The sequence below is a fragment of the Atta colombica genome, unplaced genomic scaffold (assembly GCF_001594045.1).
Source record: "Atta colombica isolate Treedump-2 unplaced genomic scaffold, Acol1.0 scaffold250, whole genome shotgun sequence".
NCBI lineage: Eukaryota > Metazoa > Arthropoda > Insecta > Hymenoptera > Formicidae > Atta > Atta colombica.
The window spans coordinates 95,413-115,192 of record NW_017259349.1 but is presented as its reverse complement, the minus strand read 5'-3'; the positions used below and the strand labels follow the sequence as shown (position 1 = coordinate 115,192).

General features: G+C 31.0%; 1 protein-coding gene across 1 annotated transcript in view; it reads right to left on the bottom strand.

The window, feature by feature from the left end:
- Positions 1–612: 612 nt before the first annotated feature.
- The window catches only part of LOC108688940 (follistatin-A), a 26,225-nt gene continuing 7,057 nt past the window's right edge, over positions 613–19,780 (bottom strand). The window contains exons 3-7 of the mRNA XM_018195491.1: positions 15,573–15,761; positions 15,073–15,291; positions 14,030–14,266; positions 3,735–4,049; positions 613–734 (exon numbers count right to left, since the gene is read on the bottom strand). Of these exons, the coding sequence (XP_018050980.1) occupies positions 613–734; positions 3,735–4,049; positions 14,030–14,266; positions 15,073–15,291; positions 15,573–15,761 (1,082 nt within the window). The remainder of the gene's footprint in view (positions 735–3,734; positions 4,050–14,029; positions 14,267–15,072; positions 15,292–15,572; positions 15,762–19,780) is intronic.

The following is a 19,780-nucleotide window of genomic DNA, read 5'->3' as shown; positions in this document are numbered from 1 at the left end:
ATTTGTTTTATCATATCAATCGACAGTCACTCCAGCATCCCCTTAAGAGAATCTTAAAGCTATCTATTTTACCGACTAAACATAATACTTTTTCTGTCGTACTTTTTTCTTCTTTACAAATTTGAAAATCTTTTTCCAGAATTAAAGTGTACGCATTAATACATGTCTGTGAGCTGGAGTTTATACTGGAGAACGGAAAGTTTCTTAAAGTTGAAATTTTCCTTATAATTTCCTAGTATACAATATGGTGTATAGAACCGTTAATATCATAATATTTGCTTGAATAAAAGTTTTATAATTTATACTTACGAAATTGTAACATTTACAATAATTTACACGAACAAATAATAACATCGAGTTTTCAATTCGATACGAAAATGTTTTACGAAAATTTATATATATGTGTAAGTGTTCATGAGATATTGATGTAGTATGTAATATGCAGTGATATATTAATGACATGTAAATTGTATGTGTGTAAATCCTATTAAGTCGATAAAATAGACGATTTTAGGATCCACTTAAATTTCTAAACTAAAGAATCAAATCGCGTTACGACTATCTGTCAACTTCTCGTTGAATGTCGCTTTTTAAACTATGAAAACGCTAAAGCTACAAGAACGGTACAGAATGGAGGCGTAAATCTCCATAAGGAGATTTGGCGTAATCATCACTCACTTTTGTATCTTCGTCCGCCAGATCAACACCGTAGTTGCTCGAAGTGTTGTCTTCCTCTGTAAAAAGATAAAATATTTGGCGAATTTCAAATTCCTTTCTTCTTGTTGTTTTAATATTCGTAATTAACTCTCAACTACATCAATGAGTCTTTTTTATAAAAAAAAAGTTTTAATTAATTAATTGGTATTTTTGTATGATTGACACCAGGATTTAGAATTACAGCTAAATTCACTTTGAATTCTCCTCTAATAATCGCCGTACGGCAATTTTTACTTATATTTATGTTGAATATTCAAACGGGACGCTTGAAAAATCTAAGATGGGTTATTTGGATGGACGGACGATGTATTATATAAGGACTGCGGAAATGTTACTCAGATACTCCTGTCTATTATCTTATTCTTATTTAACATTGGATAAATAACAAGGATAAAAACCAAGGACAAAACGATACACTAACTCATTAGGTCACTCGGATAATGTTTCCGAACTTAAGCTATTAGATTTGTAAGTTTTTTATTGTACTAATATTTGAAATTGAATATTTAATGAAAAAATAGTTTTATTTATGGAAAACGTGTCTTTTAAAAGCGTGAAAGACGACCGTTAGATGTGTTTACTTTTGGTAGAATAAAATCATAAATAAAAAGAGACGAATTTTTTTGCGAATTTAATCCGACGTTATAGAGATTGGGTCATAATAACCTGAGACGTTTTTAAACATCTGTCTCTTGTTACATACATTTGGATTTTAACTTTCAGTAGCTAGAGATGTTTACTGTTTATTTTAGATAAAGAGTTTAGTTCAGACTGACTATATTATATATATATATATATATAAGAAACTACTATTCCTACTAATAATAAAATTAATATTTTACTATTTTGTAATGCTGACATTTTTACTTAACCTTTTTAGTAAAAGAGCATGAGTTAGGAGAAGAAACAGAAATGATGGATCATTTTTAGAAAAGTTGAGAGTATACCATTCTATGATGATGTCATGCCTTGTTTTGAAATCATACTTCAATTAAAATACTTCACCCACTGATAAATAATTGTACTTTTGAGATTAAATGTTATGATATTTTTCTTCTTAAAAAGTTTATGATGTCCTCTTTCTAAGATGATATTTAGTTTTGTTTTTTGATTTTTTTTTTCGTAAAGATTGATTTTTTTGAACACTCTTTTTTTACACTTTTCTTCTTTACAAAATTTTTATTTGCGTTCAGCAGAGAAAATTAACGCTTAGTAGGTAAATCTTTTACGATTGGTTCTTACCTTTAGTTTCTCGTTCTAAATGTAGGAAATAATCTTGTTAAAGTATCACTAAGCGCTAATTGATTAGTTTTCTCTGCTGAACGCAGCCATTGTGATCAAAATTTTTTTGCTTACAGATTTGAATTTTATATACAATAGTTTGGCGTTTTGTTAAACAAAAAAAAATTAATTAAAATCATTGAAATTTGTGAGAGAAAAAACTTCGGGTCTAAAATATAAATAATGTAGATTAGGATGAGTTTTTATAGTTTTGTGATTGAGGATTAATAATACATTCGGGCCAATAATGATTTATGATTAATCGGAATCGCTTACATTTTTCAAAATTATTGCTTATTGTGCCAGGAAAGGAATAAATGACATTGCATAGAAAGAGAAAATGTAATTATTAAGTTATATAAGTAATCTCTCTCTCTTATTGGGACATGAAAATGATTTTCTTGAAACTGCTTGAGAAGTAATTATTTCACGGGCATGCCTAGCTTTGTCCAATTTTGTAGAAATATGCCACTCTTTAATCGATGATACAATAGTCGATTAGATTTACATGTTTTCAAATCTGTGATTGAATCAAAGTTGACAATATTAAGTTATGTATAAATATGATGTATTATGAAGCGATATTATTAACATATTAAATTACAATTGCTCTTTTATTCTGAAATTATAAAATTAATGTATACAGGAAATCGTAGTAAATAAATTGTAAATAATTGTTTCATAAAATGAATTATTCTCATAAAACGCAATTGAAAGCGATTGAAATGGAAACAGAATTATCTCTTTTTTTTTATACAACATGCAGCAGATTTCTTTATGATGTACACACAAATCACGCAATCTGACAGAAGGCCGTGGAAAGACGATGAAAAACCATGGATGACAATATTAGATGAAATTTATTATTTATTAATTCATTATTTAAATTTTCTTTGAATGATTAAACATATTATCTAAAGTATTATTCTTCAGCAGTTAGATAATTGATATTTTGAATTGTTATTGAGAAAAGAATTTCAGTAGATCAGTTCAATATATGTATAATTTAAGATTGTTAATAACATTGTTAAACAATCCACCGATGATTATCGCTTTAGTGCGATAATGGATAGGAAATGCGATAGCCATTGAATTTTAGAAATTTATCTCTCTATATTCCCCCTTCTCTATGTTTTTATGTCACGATCGAATGCGTTCGACAGGCATTACTTATGTAGGCAGTAGGTATGTATATCGTACGTGATTCGTGCGCAAGCAACACAAATTCCATACTGAATGATTGTAACTAGAACGAATTACAACTCGGCGTTTGCGACGCGAGTGACATGACTCATTCACCTCACAGAGAAAGATATACATATAAAATAAATATGGCTAAACTACAACGCTATGTACGGCACATTGCTATAAGTACATATTTAGACATATGTTGTGCTACATTCAACAATTCAATAAGATCTCTGACTTTTTAAGTTTCTAAGACACATTATCTTATTTCACATCACATTGTCCAAAAAATATTCGAAAAATATCCGAAATGTTCCACTGTTCCGACATTTTACAATGACAATTAATTTGTCTATATTTCATTATTATTGAATCGTTCCGCCGACAATGTCTTATCGACATTGAAATTATATTGAGATCAAATTTCTGGCAATACTCCATGTTCTTTAACAATTCATTCAAATTCAAATATCTCGACAGTTTGCCAAACGGTAGCAGTTTCGTTACGTGCGTTACACAAAATTTGATTAATATAATTATTAACTCACCAATATAAAAGGGAGCCGTGTCGTAAGCGTTACAAGGGCCCGCGTGCCGTGTTTCAAGAACGAAACCAGTAACACAGGCGTCCTTGATAATGTGACACCAGCTGGGATAGGTGATGTTATTTGTCGCACATAACATGGTCATCGACGGATCTCGATCTCGCTCTCGATCTCTGTCACGATGCGTCCTATTCCGGATGCGCTCCCGCTTCCGGGGGCAACGATACATACAGGTCACGCAACGTGGTCGTCCAGACTTCATTTCGGATAAACAAGTTTGGCCCTCTCTACAGCGTATCTTGGTACAGTCTGCGCTTTCTGTCAAAATCAAATAACTTGAAAATTACTTTGATTTTTTAATAGGGGAAATTTATCAATTTACAAGCACCTTGAAAGCACCATTACCGCATGTTTTACAACTATTGATTCAATCAAGTTATCAATCATAAAACTTTTTTCCTAGGCTGAAAAGTGAAAAGTGAAAAATTTCTCCATTAATTTTAATGGTTAAAATTTTCACTTTCCATTCTAGAGATAAAGTTTCATGATAGATACCCAGAGTAAATGCGTTAAGATCGATCGCAGCAAACAGTCATTGATAAATCACTAATATATTTACTGCTACCATATTAAAGTAATCATTCTGCATATTTTTTTTTGTTAAATATTCGTTAAATCATATTATAGATATATGATATTACTTAAAATTAATTGGTCAGTTTTCCATATATTCCTTCTATAAAGTACAATAGTTTTTATAATATTTACAAAAGATAATTATAATATATTTTCCGTTCTATATCCAAATGTTTGTTGGAAAAAAGCACATTTTTTTAAATAACTGCGCAAATAATTGTGTTTTATCTAATTTTAACCTCTTTGATCTGTATGTATTTCGAAATTGTGTGCAGAGAGAATACAAAAGACTAGAAGTGCGTTCGCTCTCGCTTAAGTTTTATCCTATCTTCCTTCTGCATAAAGATAAAGAGCGATAAAGATAAGAATAAAATAAAGCTTACAACGGCCAAAGCGAGTGTACCCTAAATCAATCGTTAAGACCTATTCTATCTTTGTCACTTGGCAATTTCGTGACATTGACTCATTCGCAAACGTGATTTCTATCGTGATAAAACGATACGATGTGTGATACTACTTATTTTTAGGCTAATGGTCTACTTTTAACGTGAGTATTAATTAATAATAAATTGGCAACAGATTACTTTAACTCAGATTACTTTAACTCTGATTTTTGACACGCGAATGTAGATTTTAATATAAAAGAAGAAAAGTAATGCAATTATATACTATATATATATATATATATATATATATACAAAAAAGTCATTGGGCATTCAGTCTAACGTAGCATTGACATAACATTGTCAACGCTCGAATTGCATCACACAATTTAAATGTAATCGTCGTTAGGTTAAGTTAGGTTACTCATCAAATGCGTGCTATATGATATATGATAATATAGTATTACTTCATCAAAAATCGCGCGCAACCTATTTTTTTCTCACTCTAAATTTTATATTGAATCAAAGACATATTTATACATATATTTATACACACTAAAAAGCAATTCAGATCAATATCGAATAGTTTCGTTTTATTATATATAAGTATAGTCTCTTCCAATAGATAACTTTTGTAGTATTAGAACCGTTTTTGATCCATCTGAGACAGACACACACACACACACACACCCACACACACCCACACACACACACACACACACACACACACACACACACACACACACACAAATTTTCCAATTTGGATTTATACGTGGAGCTTTAGATTTTTTGTGATTTTTCATAAATAATCATAATTAATTACAAATAATTTTATGATGATAACCCTCCCTCATAAAAAGTCAGATTTACCTTGAATTGCGATTGAGTTCATTTAGATCCGCGGTTCTAGTGTTAAGTATAATATAATTGTGCATTCAAACTGGAACAATAAAACTATTAAAAAATAGAATAAGAGAAATTTTGATTTTACATTTGCTTTCGAACTCCTTTAAAGGAAAAAGGTTTTTTGACGTCATATATCTTTTTCTCTAATCTGATAATTACATTATGATCTAAATGATAGCGTTATGATAAAACAACATGATAAAAAACATGTTTCATGTTTATTATAACATTATCTTAATAACTATCATCCAAGTGCAGGAGACATATGATAAGACTGCAAATGTTGGATGTATTGTAATGTTATTATGAGTTATGTGTAAAGTAGATAGATACAATTAAAAATATATTTCATTCTTTCTCTCTGTAACTTATTGTTTGTAATTGCGCTCGTAATGATAACAGTTATCCATATTTATACATATATATGTAACGTTTTTTACGTTTCTAACGGTATCATAGAAATGATATTTCTCTTCTCGATTATAATTTTATTCTTCTATGCCATTATCCATTTCCGTCTCTGTCAGCAGTCATAATTTGCCATGCGACAACCGGATAATTCTCATCGCACCGCATCATTTGCCGTCAGCATGGCATGTAAGAACCGCGTCAAGTATTGACGGATGAGAAATGATGTCAATACGTGTACGAATCCTCCATTGCATTGGCGAGTCGAAAAAATAAGCAAATTACTTAATGCCTTCAGTGACAAAAATAAACGACCGCACAATGAAAAAGCTTTAAGAGAGTATAAGATATTGCGGAACTATATAAGGGGAGAACGAAGGAAAAGGTAGGAGGAGACAAGAAGATGTGACGAGGTTCGAGAAAAGTTGATATACGTTCCGTGAGCATAGGTATTGCCGTATGTATATTTACAGATGCGTGCACTTTCGCGCCTCGGATCCTCGAATCGGAGAAAGACGATTATTTGCATCGCGACACCTCGTCGCTAAACCGGCTGTTTTATTTACTTATTTACCTCTTCGTCGCACACACGTACTACATATACCATGCTGATCCTCTGAACCTCGCGGTGATCGTTAGCTTTTCTTTTTACTTTTTTTCATTCGCATGAGAATTCGTTTTCACGGGCCAAAAAAAGAGATTGTCAATATATATTATAGATTGCTATGGAGAACTCAAGTTTCAAGTGTATGTACAGATTGAAAATATCACTGACAATGAGGTAGGAATAATGTACCCTTGTACCGCTAAAGAAAGAAATAATAATTATTGTGTGTGTGTGTGTGTGTGTGTGTATGTGTGTGTGTGTGTGTGTGTGTGTGTGTGTGTGTGTGTGTGTATAAGTAGAAAATAAACAATTTTGCACACAGTAGAAGTAATCTACAATTCAATTTTGATGAACTAATTATGCTATACATTTAATATGGATTAATCGACTTTGACTCGTCACTTTCGTCAGTTAATTTCATTATAGAACATTGTACAAACTCCTATTCATTTTCCGAATAATTACTAGGCAATTTATTTCAAATTTTTAAGTCGGTATAGATAGTTTTACTTTGTGATCACAAATACTTATACATTTTAACATTTTATAAATATATTATATGTTGTATAAATATATTATATCTGAAAGAAAAGAAAAAAAAGCAAGTATATGTAAAACTATACTATAGAGTAAGTATATAAAAAAATATAAGCTGGAAATGTATACATATATGTATATACTTGAAAGTTATAAATCTATTAAAGGAATATTAAGCTCTATAATATAAATACATTCCATTCGATATCCGAATTTGAGAAATCATACAATTCTATCTGTAGGAGTGTCAGAATTAAGGCAAGACAACTAAAGTGATTTCTATTTCTCACGATAAGACACCAAAAACTCATCCATAAATCTAAAATTTCGCTATCAACAATCAAACGCAACGTTTTATTTGATAAATATTCTTTTGATAGATATCCTAACTGAGGATAACTAAAATTTGAAATTTTCACCATTGTCTATTTCGTAGTATTAGTACATTATGAGCAGTTAAGTTACAATAGAAGCAACTTATCACCCCATAATTCTTTATTATTAAATTTACAATCATTTATAATATTTACAAGGAATATTTGATAGTGTTCGCGAAAGGAACATAATAATGCATGCTGTATAAAAACAAGTCTTTTCCTTAGTACACTTGCAACATGTCAACATGTGGCAATGCTAAAGTAATTACGAATAAATTTTTGCTCGATTGATTTGATGATTGGTTTGCAGAATTGTCTAATAACCGTGTAACTATTATATAATATGTGTAAAGCGATGGTAATTATAATATTAAGTTCGAAACAAGTGTTATTTATTATTAGATAAAATATCGTAATTCTTCATCATGGATGATACCAAATCAATTGTTTACAAAAAAGAACAATGCAATTGAAAGTACAACGAAAACGCTAAAAAGAGTTTAGTACTTCAGCAAATGTATATATGTACAATACGTGTGGTACTTAAGAAAAGTAGCACGACATTGATAGTCGCCGTTGGCGCACGAGTATCGTCCGCGGAATCGTTTTGTTGTCACGAGGATATGTAAAGTATAGTCACGACGTGCATATAGTTTGCAAATCAGCAAAGGTTTCTTTCGTGGATTGTTTACAGTATCGAGCATCATGACTACGACATCGCTATGGGGATAGATGTAGAAACTTAAGTGGCGCGAGGTGAAAAACATAATGAGTGGGAGCGAGATGTGTTAAGAGGTAAAAGATCGGTGGTCTGGTGGGGTGGCACCATGGCGCGCTGGCGAGAGAGCTGATTCGCAATGTAGAAGTATTCAGCTGGAGGCATGCAGCGGTGAATGTCGATGTTGAGACGTGAACACGTGGATGTTGATATGGTTGTGAGAAGAAGGAGGGAAACAGTAGAGCAAGACGAAACGATATCGGTCCATCGACCAATGAGAAGAGAGAAAGAAAAACAGAGAGAGAGAGAGAGAGAGAGAGAGAGAGAGAGAGAGAGAGAGAGAGAAAGAGAAAGGAAGACGGTAGAATCTTGTGCCAGAGTCTAATAAAAAAAGACGAACTTGGCACGGACAGCGCGGTGCTTGGCACTGGTCAGACGTCCGTGGCCTCGCCAAGCTGTACCGTGTCAGTGTATGGCGTTATACTGAATACTGTTACCGGGGACTGTGTCCATACAGACTCGTGGAGGGCTGCTGCGGTTTCTTGTACAAACTTTACTCGCCCTGCTCCGCCTTACTCTCTCCCCTTTTTTCCTTTTATTTTGATACTTTTCTGTCTCGTCTTCTCTTTTTCATCTTCTGTTCCTTCTTTCTGTTCCTTCTTCGTTTTTTTTTACTCTCTTCGATTTGCATTTGCCGCTTCTTGTCTTCGTTACTTCTCCATCGTTCTAACAACACGATTCTCTTCGATCCTCAACGTTCTTCTCTTTTCTCTTCCTTTTATTTTTGAGTTCTAGAAAGAACTCGTACGGTATGTTCCATATACATAGATATATACTCCAAGATATATACTCCACTTTATTTGCGTCTAACGCAGACTCTTCTTTATCTCATTTTTGAATTAATATAAACTGATCTTGATAACCTTACGGTCGTGCGATTCACCTGTTTCCAGAAGGTGAAGGAGAATTTTTTGAAAAACAAAAGAGAAGGAGAAAAGGAGGGGGGGGGGGGGGGAGAGAGAGAGAGAGAGAGAGAGAGAACATTTTACAGATTTGCAGTTGGAAACATTTAAACAAGAGCATTACTCAATCTCGCGTTTATTTTTTGATAGATAGCTTTTCCTTTAATTTTAATTAAATTTTATTAATATACCGAATGATAGAAATAATTTTTTGAAATAAAACAGAGCACTTAAAAAATAAATTTAATAAATGCTTTGCAAAGAAACCAACTTTCACTTTTCCAATTAAATTTATGACATATAAATTTATAAAAAAAACTGAATGAAATATTCAATTTTCATTAAACACGCGCGTGTGCAATCAATTGTCATAATATTGTTATTCAGTATCGAATTTAAAAAGAGATTTTAATTAGAGACATCCAAAATTTTTCAAAAACCGAGAAAGAAAGCCAAGAAAGGAAACTACGTATTTTACAGAAAATAATATGCCAATTAATAGGATGTATAATGTTAAACAAAATTGCTAAACAATTGCTAAAAATATAAAGGCACCTCCAGACAATATGGCCAGACGTATATGCCAACTTCGTCCACATTCATTAAACATTGATCTACATTCAATATAGATAATTATGTCATGTACATATATACGTGTATGATATTTGCTCATGTTGGCATACGTTAATCATATCATAGGCGCCTTTAAACAATGCATTTTGTTTGTCTCTAGTTAAATAAAGCACTTTGAATATTAAGTTTTTTTTAATATATAAATTGATGATGAAAAAAAAGACTTTTTAACATCTTATAGAGTAGCTTATAATATGATACATTGAAGACACGTTGTCATTGTTTCAACAGACTACGCCATCTTTAACACAAAAAATGAAATTTTAGACAAAACGCAAAGTAGTATCGAAAGTATTTAAATCATTAAACAATAAGTCATTAGACTATTTAATAGTTTCTTTTAATAGATATATAGGGTGTATTCCCCGAAATTCGAGGATAATAATATTTAATAATGACTGTGTTCAGCACAACACAACAATTTTGCAATCGTTTTATGATTGTCTGAAATAGGATTATTCATCCAGATCTAAAAGTATAATCCAATCAGTGCAAAGAAAACTTCCAACAATTACAAAATAAACGTTCTGCTGAACGCAGCTAATAATAAAGGAACAAAACATTGCCGCTGTATGCACACTATCATATGATATGACTTTTTAATTAATGTTTTTGTCAAACTTTAACCATTTATACTTAAAAAATTACTTTACGGAAAAAATGGCTTACACTTTTATTACTCAATTTTTTATAAAGTTCCATGTTGCAGTAATATTATCCTTAAATTTCGGGACATTTTGCTGTATATGGAATTGGCATTCATAAGATATTTTTACAGATATTTTTTTTACAAATCTAATTTTAAGTAATTTTTTGAGTCAAGATTTTTTTAAATTTATTAAAAGATAAAACTGAATATTAATGTAATAGCAATGTTATTGACAACAAGAATGAAGATATATAATATTTAAATACATATTATTTTATAATAATTTTGTAATGATTTTGCGAAGAGATTACCGTGCAAATAAATAAAAGTACAAAAGAACTATTGAATGGCTATGCTTTGAAAGCATTTTATCAAGCGTTTATGGCAATAAAATTTTAATTTAGATCAAAAAGGCAGTTAAAATTCAAATTTGAAATATATAATCTTATAATTATTAATGTTTTGACGACGGAAAAGACATCTTTTATTATTTTGCTTTATATTGTATTTTTTTTTGAGATTCTAAAAAGAGAGTACACGTTAGGCATGCTTGATGTAATCGTCTTGCGAGACGTCATGTAATGATAAAGCAGAACCTCCATCATGAGCCTTCTCAGAATATCCTGCATAATTACTTTCATATAATATTGTATAAACAATACTTGTTAAAATCTTTATACATGGTATCTTATATGCTCAATACTTTTAGTGTGTATAATATCTTTATAATTAACAACAAATCTCTTCAGCTTCCACAGTTTTCCACCAATTATCAAACTGATCTGATTTCACGGTCGCATTTCTTATGAAATAATAATCGAATTTGAACTTTCATTCTCTGTAGAGAATCCTAATCGATACATGATGAATTCTTGTAGTTGAGTTATTTTTAATCGGGGACAAAAAGTGCGAGAGTACGAAGATAAGTGTCGAAAATGTAAAAGATCGTGTCTTGGATTTTCATATGTACTCATTGCGTAAGCATATTATATACGTTTATTATATGCGTATATGTGAAAATGGCACAAATATATAGTAAATATGTATAATAAATAAGTGCGTGCGTTAGTTAAACTTAATTAGTTAATTAGTTCGTTAAATGACCAGAAGGATGATGTAAAGACATATATTTATAAGCATACTAACGTGCGTTGATTACACTTGCGGTTATACATAACGATACTACTTTTCTTTACACATTCTAGATTCATATTCGCGACTCTTTTTGTTTATTGTTGCTATTATAAAAATTTATATACTGAGCAATTAAAAATCAGATATAAAAAAATGTTAAAAAAAATCAAATAGAAACTAAAATTAACGAATTAACTTTTATCTGTGTTTCAAAGTTAATTTTGTGAGAGAAATTAATAAATCTTCTTAGAGTAATAATTGCGTGTCTATGATATAATGAACACTATTTGAAATATAATCAAAGCGCCAGGTGGTCGTGTGGATCGCGTGATATTCCTTGAAAGATGCCTGATATGATCTCCTGGAAAAGAATCTGTCAATCTGATTGATAATCAGCGATCGTGTCGTGTTCCAAGTTGAGGGTTCACAGCAGTTTCGATCGACGGGAATGAACAAAAAATTATGCTTTTTATCTCTCGTTTTTTCCTTCCACTTTTTAAAATAATTTTTTCTCTTTCGCAACCCAGCAGATCGCATCCCGGTCGATGAACTTCCTGGAACGATCTTGGAATTGCCTTCTGATGTTTTTTTTATTTTTACTTCTCTTTTCTCTTCTCGTCTTGTGATAGAAAACATTCATGAGAAACACGACAGCATAGGTCATATCTTACAGTTATCCATTTTCTATCGCTTAATTATGGATTTTATAAAGTGATCATTAATTTTGAAATAATCTTAAAGTCATGAAAATTTCAGATAATTATTTAAGAATGTCTTCTGTGTGATGAAAATAAAAAGTAAATAGATTTCAGATCATACAAGTTAATATTATAATATAGTAATAATTGAATAGTTAAGAAGATTAGAATCGATAGTATTGATACATTCAAGTGCAGGTGAGCGAAGTCTTTGATCGTTAAATTGTACCTCCAATAGTCATTAGGAGATACAATTTGCCATGTTAAAAGATAAAGCAAGCAAAGACAAGCTTTAAAAAAAAATTCTATTTATTACTCTCAGTTTGGACTCCTTAGTGATTGGTATCGTAATAGAGAACGTGATCGATAAAATTTTTCCGATTTCAATTTTCAAGTATTTATATTGTTATTTGTATTGTATATTTTATTTTATTTTATTGTATGGAGATCTTGCACGCACGCACGCACGCACGCACGCACGCACGCACAATTGAACTGCATATTCTATATCATTTCAGGATTGAATTTATAGTAACCATAAATTCCATAAATTCTTTCATAACCATAAATTCTTTCTTTCCTTTTAATAATTAAATTATTTGTGTTTACAAATGTTTAGACAAAAAATATTTTATTAAAAGTGTGAAATGTGTGAAAAACTTGTGTTGCATCAATAGGTAGTCTATTTCTTTGTACGTAAAATTTACGTTTCAGCAATAATATTATATTCTTCAATATTCGATACATCGATTGTGTTCTAAGATTAAAATTAAAAAATATTGAAAAGAATACTATTGAAAAAACAAATATTGATAATTATAAAGTATGTAGGATAGATATCAATTTAAAAAATATGATATTTACAAACTTTAGTTTAATAACAATACACATTTTGAAACTGTGTAAGGGGAAACAAAAACAATGTTTTATTGAATGCGACGCTAAAGATTTCCTATTTTATTATTCTCATAGATTTCTCATTTAAAGATATCGTGTTTTGGCTGCTGTAGATGGAATAAATAGAATACTTGTGAGATTTTGTCGACATTGCGCAAAACAATAAGACATATTCCGATGCAAAGCAGCAGCCAATTGACTATTCGTTTATTTCATCAATAAAACTAATTTTTTTGCTTTTATTTTTATTTATTTATAATCACCTACATGTCTTCCTATAGGTATCATCTTTGTCAAATTATAACAGCTGTGGAGCGTTTTTATTATTTTATCACTAAAAATTTTGTTAATTGTTAAAATATAAATAGTTCAAATTAATAAATAGTTCATCTGCAATATTCTTGATATTTTACAAAATATTGCAGATCAATTATGCAAAGCAAATTAAAAAGTTCTTGCTTTTGTATATATTTGACTGTTATAATTTTAGAATAATTAAAAAGCGTGTATGCTTGTCACAACTTTGCAATAGATCTTTATTTATGTTATTCTCTATGACTTTTAAAAAGAAACTTTGTAAATGTTCGAAGAAGGATAAATTTGTGTGTGTGTGTGTGTGTGTGTGTGTGTGTGTGTGTGCGCGTGCGTGCGTGCGTGCGTGCGTGCGTGCGTGCGTGCGTGCGTGCATGCGTGTGTGCGTGCGTGTGTGCGTGAGAGAGAGAGAGAGAGAGAGAGAGAGAGAGAGAAACTTACGTTTGCAATGACCCTTATAAGCGACGGGAATGGCGCGACCTGCGCGGCAAGCGGCGAGTCGCAGGTGGCAGGCACTCTTGTAGGTGTTTCCGTCGGCTCCACAGACGGGGCGTGCGCCGGCGACCTGATGCGGGAGTGCTTGGGGGCACCTGCGAGCGCACCTCACACAGTGAGGACTTAGGTTCTGATCCAGCAGACAGCTCCGACCTTGGCCGCACCGAACCCGTGCGCACGAACCTGCTCGACACTTTGCACGTTATTACGCACAGTCGTAAACTACCTCCGTGATAGACGCATTGGTTTTCTTTATTTTTATCCTTACAATTAGTCACCAGCCATTTGGTTTCTACCGATAATTACGTGCTCTCGTTCACTTAGCTGTGTCCTGTTTCCTGTTCGTTTAATTACATGATTCAAATCACTTAATTAATTTAAAATAATCTCAAGAGGTTTCCAGAAATGTGTTAAATTTAAATTATTCAGTATGTCCTATAATTTATTCTCTTAGCTTTGGCATATTAATTGTTTGCATTTTTCACTGTTCAGCTCATTCTAAACTTTATATTAATTTATTTACGTAATTACATTAATATTATTGCATTATATAATATTACATTTTTAAATGCAAGCAACTTGAGACATGTAAAAAGAGAAACTGTACAAGAGAGATTGTAAACGATATTTAATACTAAAACATTTGGTATTATTATGTCGATGTATCGAGCGCATATTTTCTATTTTTCATCAACATTTCGGTATTTTACAAAATGAAAGTATTCTTTTCTTACACGTGCGATCATTAAATTACGAGAATCAAATATGAAACAATTATTATATCGACAAATGATCACCGGATTTCTTCAATTTTATTGCATTTATATGCCCTGTGATACACACTCTTAATATTAACATAATTGTCATTTCTGCGAAAGGAATAATACCAACGAATAATGTCATTAAATATTTGATAATTTCAAAAAAAGAGAAGCAAAATATTTTTACAAAAAAATACTGAGACAATCAATTGATTTATACATATTTACTTTGGCAGTGGCCGTTGTAGGCAACCGAGAGTTCATGACTGCCCTTCTTGCAAGCTCGCTTTTTGAGTCTGCAAAGACTTTTGTAACTCTTGCCATCCGTTCCGCAGACCGGTCCACCACCACGCGGTGCTTTACACTCTGGACTACACACGCATCTCGGTCTTCCTCTACGTACTATGCACTTTTTTCCTTCTTCGCACCTCACTTCCGCGCAACTCTCTGTATCAAATAAAAACGATTCATATCTGTGTACATTTACGTATAACGATTATGTTTAAGATAACGTGATTATTACTAGTTAAGTGCACAGAAATAATAGAATGGAGAAAGAATTTTTGCTTTTTTTCTTTTAATAACTGAAATTACGCACATTACACACACGTACGCAGAAAGAAAGAATATAGTATTTTAGATAAAATCACAAATGAGAGTAAAACTACTTTTTTAGATTATTATTGTTCGATTGAAGATGAAGTGTAATATAACTTATATTTGTGTACCTCGACAAGGGCGACACTGCACACCTCCACCAAGAACTCTCCAGAAGAAGAGACTTCCACTATCCAGATCCTCATCAGAATAAGCAGTCGCTGCTGCTGCATTAGATGCGCAACAATTTTCTCTCGTGATACTTTGCGATAAAAGTTCCTTACACCGTCCGTTACTGATAGATGACCAACATATACCACCTAATACAGATTGATCTAAATAAAATATATGTAAGATTCAAATTTTTTTTGGATGAACTAAAGAAATGGTAGAAATACTACTATAATAAGATTTTAAAGATTATCATATATACGTACGAATAGATTTTATAATAGACAAAGTGTGCAACTCTACACACACACATACACGCGCGTGCGTTTAAAGAAAATTATTCATTTAAAGAAAATATAAATCTTGAAGGTACTTAATAATGTCGAATTGTCCTTTATTTCTTTAGCTTTCGACTATCATGCCATTTTAAAATTGTGAGTCGTGCATTATGTTCAATATATAAACATATGGATGGACGTCTCAAATTGAGTAGATTGTTTTTAGGATTGTTTTGAGCGATACAGCTGTGTTTTCTAATATTAGTTAGCTACATCAAATCAGTAGTACATCAAAAAAAAACATCTTATAAGTTTTTTAATTAAAATGTGTAAAAAAATAACACAAGTTTATGTGATTAATAATAGAGAAAGTGGAACAAAGGCCCATGTTATGTGAAATTATCATAAAATAGGACAAATAAATGTATATTTGTCTATAAAGAAATATGCTTTTATACAATTATTTTTATACTTACAGAGCACATGTACATTACTTTTCTATTAAATCTATAGTATCTAGTGTCTATAGTATTAAATTTAACCTTAATTAATTTAAGTCGCCACTGCTCCTATTCAATATATCGTTAATTTAGACTAAAATAATGGTTTTTTGAAATTATATATTGTTAATTTGACGCTATATAGCATCATGATTTCCACGTTTATAATTTAAATAAAATTTGACTGAAATCATGACGATGTTTATTCAAGACGATATGAAGTGACTGAGAAACTCCTTATTTCGTAATATTAATAAATGTGTATATTTCCTTCTCACATTGAATGATCCCATTTGTTTACTTTTTAATTCTCGCGAATGCCAAGTGAATTTATCAAAAAGTGAAATATATTCGCCATAATATTCGCTATAATATTCGCCATAACAGTAGTATGACATGGACGCTTAATTCAAAATCGAGGCTAAAGTAAACACACATACACACACACACACACACACACACACTCTCTCTCTCTCTCTCTCTCTCTCTCTCTCTCTCTCTCTCTCTCGTAAAACTTTTTCAATTTCTTTTCCTATATATTATTATTTTATTCGAAAATAGTTGCGTTATTGATTTATATATTATAAGCTAGGACGATTTTAAAAGTTTGTATAACGAAGCACAGTTTCAATAATTCTGAACAAAAAACAAATGATTCCTTTTATTGGTTATAAATATTTATAAAAATAAAGTGCAGATGTGATAATTTTATTTAAAATTAGATATAACATTCATTTATATCATTCATTTAACACATATAAAATTGATATATGTATCTTTGAGAATAATAGTAACGTACATTCGAAACTTTTATAAATATTACTCATTTATAAATATTACTGACCTAGTCAAATATGTGCCAATGCGCCTGGTGACGCTCATATACGTAATTATACGATATATTTGTATGATTAAACTATATGCAATTGTAAAGGAAAGTCATCGATACTAATATAGGCTTTCTAAAGAAACTCTCTTGTTTTTCGGAAATTAAATATTGCTCTTTATTAATATTGACCTGAAAAACATGACCTGTTTAGAGAAGTAAAATTAAAGAAGTTCGTAATTCATATATTTAATTGTGTTAACTTATTTCTATGTAAACTCAGCTAAAAACGAATTCTACACATGCGAAAATAAAATTCTTACAATTTTTTTTTGCAAATTGTGTAGTTTAATAATAGTGCAGGCTATATTATTGATAATATAATATCGTTTTACATATTTGTGATTTCCTAAATCAGTTTTATTAATATTTCGTCTTTCTTATTTTTTTTATAATATGGTTTTAAATATAAAATATTAGAGTACAGCGTAAACTGGCACACCTATCTATAAAACAGACCATAAGCTAACTTAATTTTATAGTATTGCGTTATATAGGTATATGTATAGTGTCAGAAATAGAAGTCACTTATTGAAGATGAAAGCAATCATGTATTTATATAAAAAAAAAGTTTAAAAAGAAAAAAGAAACTGCGCGTTATGTCTACATCTTGCAAAACAGTATACAATATATATATATATATAAATTAACAAAAAATATTTTATATCGAAGTGAAAAGATTCTAAGAAAGTCTTATTATATAAAATATATTCACTTGTAAGTATTTTGTGTACAGATGACTCCTTTGAAAGAAAAAGAATAGGAATATATGTGGTATTACTTATTGCTTACTGTGTCAGTTTTGAAGCTCATTTTGTTCGTTTTTGCTTATCTTACGAAAAAGTTAATTATTGCAAAATTACAAACAGTATTATAAACATTGCTATGTTATTTGATCGAAGACACTTTATAGTCGATATTAATTTTTTTAAGTTTTATCTTTAGCTATGGTTTAAGAAATATTGATAATCTTCCTTTGTCTTGCATAGAGAAATCAGATAATATTTATTTCTATTATTTGTCATTCGTTTATTATATCGCCTTTCTCCATTAGTAATGTATTTATTGATAAAATTATAATTTATTCGATATTTTCGCATTTTCTCAACGATTTTGCTACATAGCTATTTATTTATATTGTGATGCGTGTTTCATTAGTGTTTTCATGCTTGCACGCGTGCACGCACGTTGCATGTGAACAAATGTTCTTTTCTTATTGTTTAAGTCACTAATACTGGAAATATATTAATGCGAGACCGTTGTTGCGCTTATTATTTAATTAACTAATTGACGAAACGTGCCATTGTCACTAGGAAGAGACGATGAAATTCATTATTATTACTACCTTGTTATGAAATGAAAGAGAAAGTTTGACAAATACGAAACATTAATTTCTTTACTCGATATAGTGCGATGAGGTGAGATATGGAGAAAAGAAGAGAAGAAAGAAGATGAGAGAGGAAAGAAAAGGAAAAGAAAAAAAGAGGACAGAGGAGAGATGAGATAGAAGAAGCGAGAGAGAAAGAGAGAAGGATGAGAAAAAGGGAAGAGAAAAGGAGAAAGGAGAATTGAGGAAGAGAGACGAGAGGGAAGCATGATGGGAAGCCGAACGGCACAGTTCGGCGTGTCTAGACCGCGACGTAGCTACCGTTTGGCCCAGTTACACCCTTCTTTCTCTCCTCTACTCGTTCTTTTTAAACCTCACTCGTTTCTCATCGAGTTTTCTCGCTCTTTATCTTTTTATAGCTAGTATCACCATTACCATCACCCATCACCACCACTACTTCATCACTATCTTCATCATCATCATCACCACCATCGTAATCATCACCATCATTGCCACCATTACTGCCACCATCACCGTCACCATCTTCGCTTCCACCACCCCTACCACTATACCATCACTATCGTTATCACTATCATCACTATCACCAGCACCAATCCGTCATTATCGTTATTCTATACATATAGAATAACGATGGTTGGAATATATTCGCAATTCACAACAAATTATTAATCGCAGTGGCGATTAATCTAGAGAATTTGTTACATATTTATAAAGAACAAGCTCACTGTTCGTGCAGATGACAAGTTTCACAACTTCCAAATTCTTCTCTTTTAGCTTTTTTTATTTACATTTTTATTTACTTGCTATGATCACAGTTAAAATTATAATCTTTCCTTGCATACAAATATAATGTCGTCTTTTCATTGTCTTAACTACAATTTTCAATCTTTTGTGATTTTTATTTCTATAAAAAACAATTGAATCCAAGTTAAAATATGTAGTAAACGTTAATCTAACGAAATTAATTGAATGAATATATCCTTTTTTTTTATGGTACGATTTTATGTTTTAAATATTTAATTACCTGTATAAAATATCGCACATGCGTGTGTATTTCATTGAATATAATATTAAATATTTCTTTTGCAAAAAACTGCTGAATATCAAATCTTAAAATTTTGTTGCTTTCGTTATTTAAAGATACTTGAATGAATTG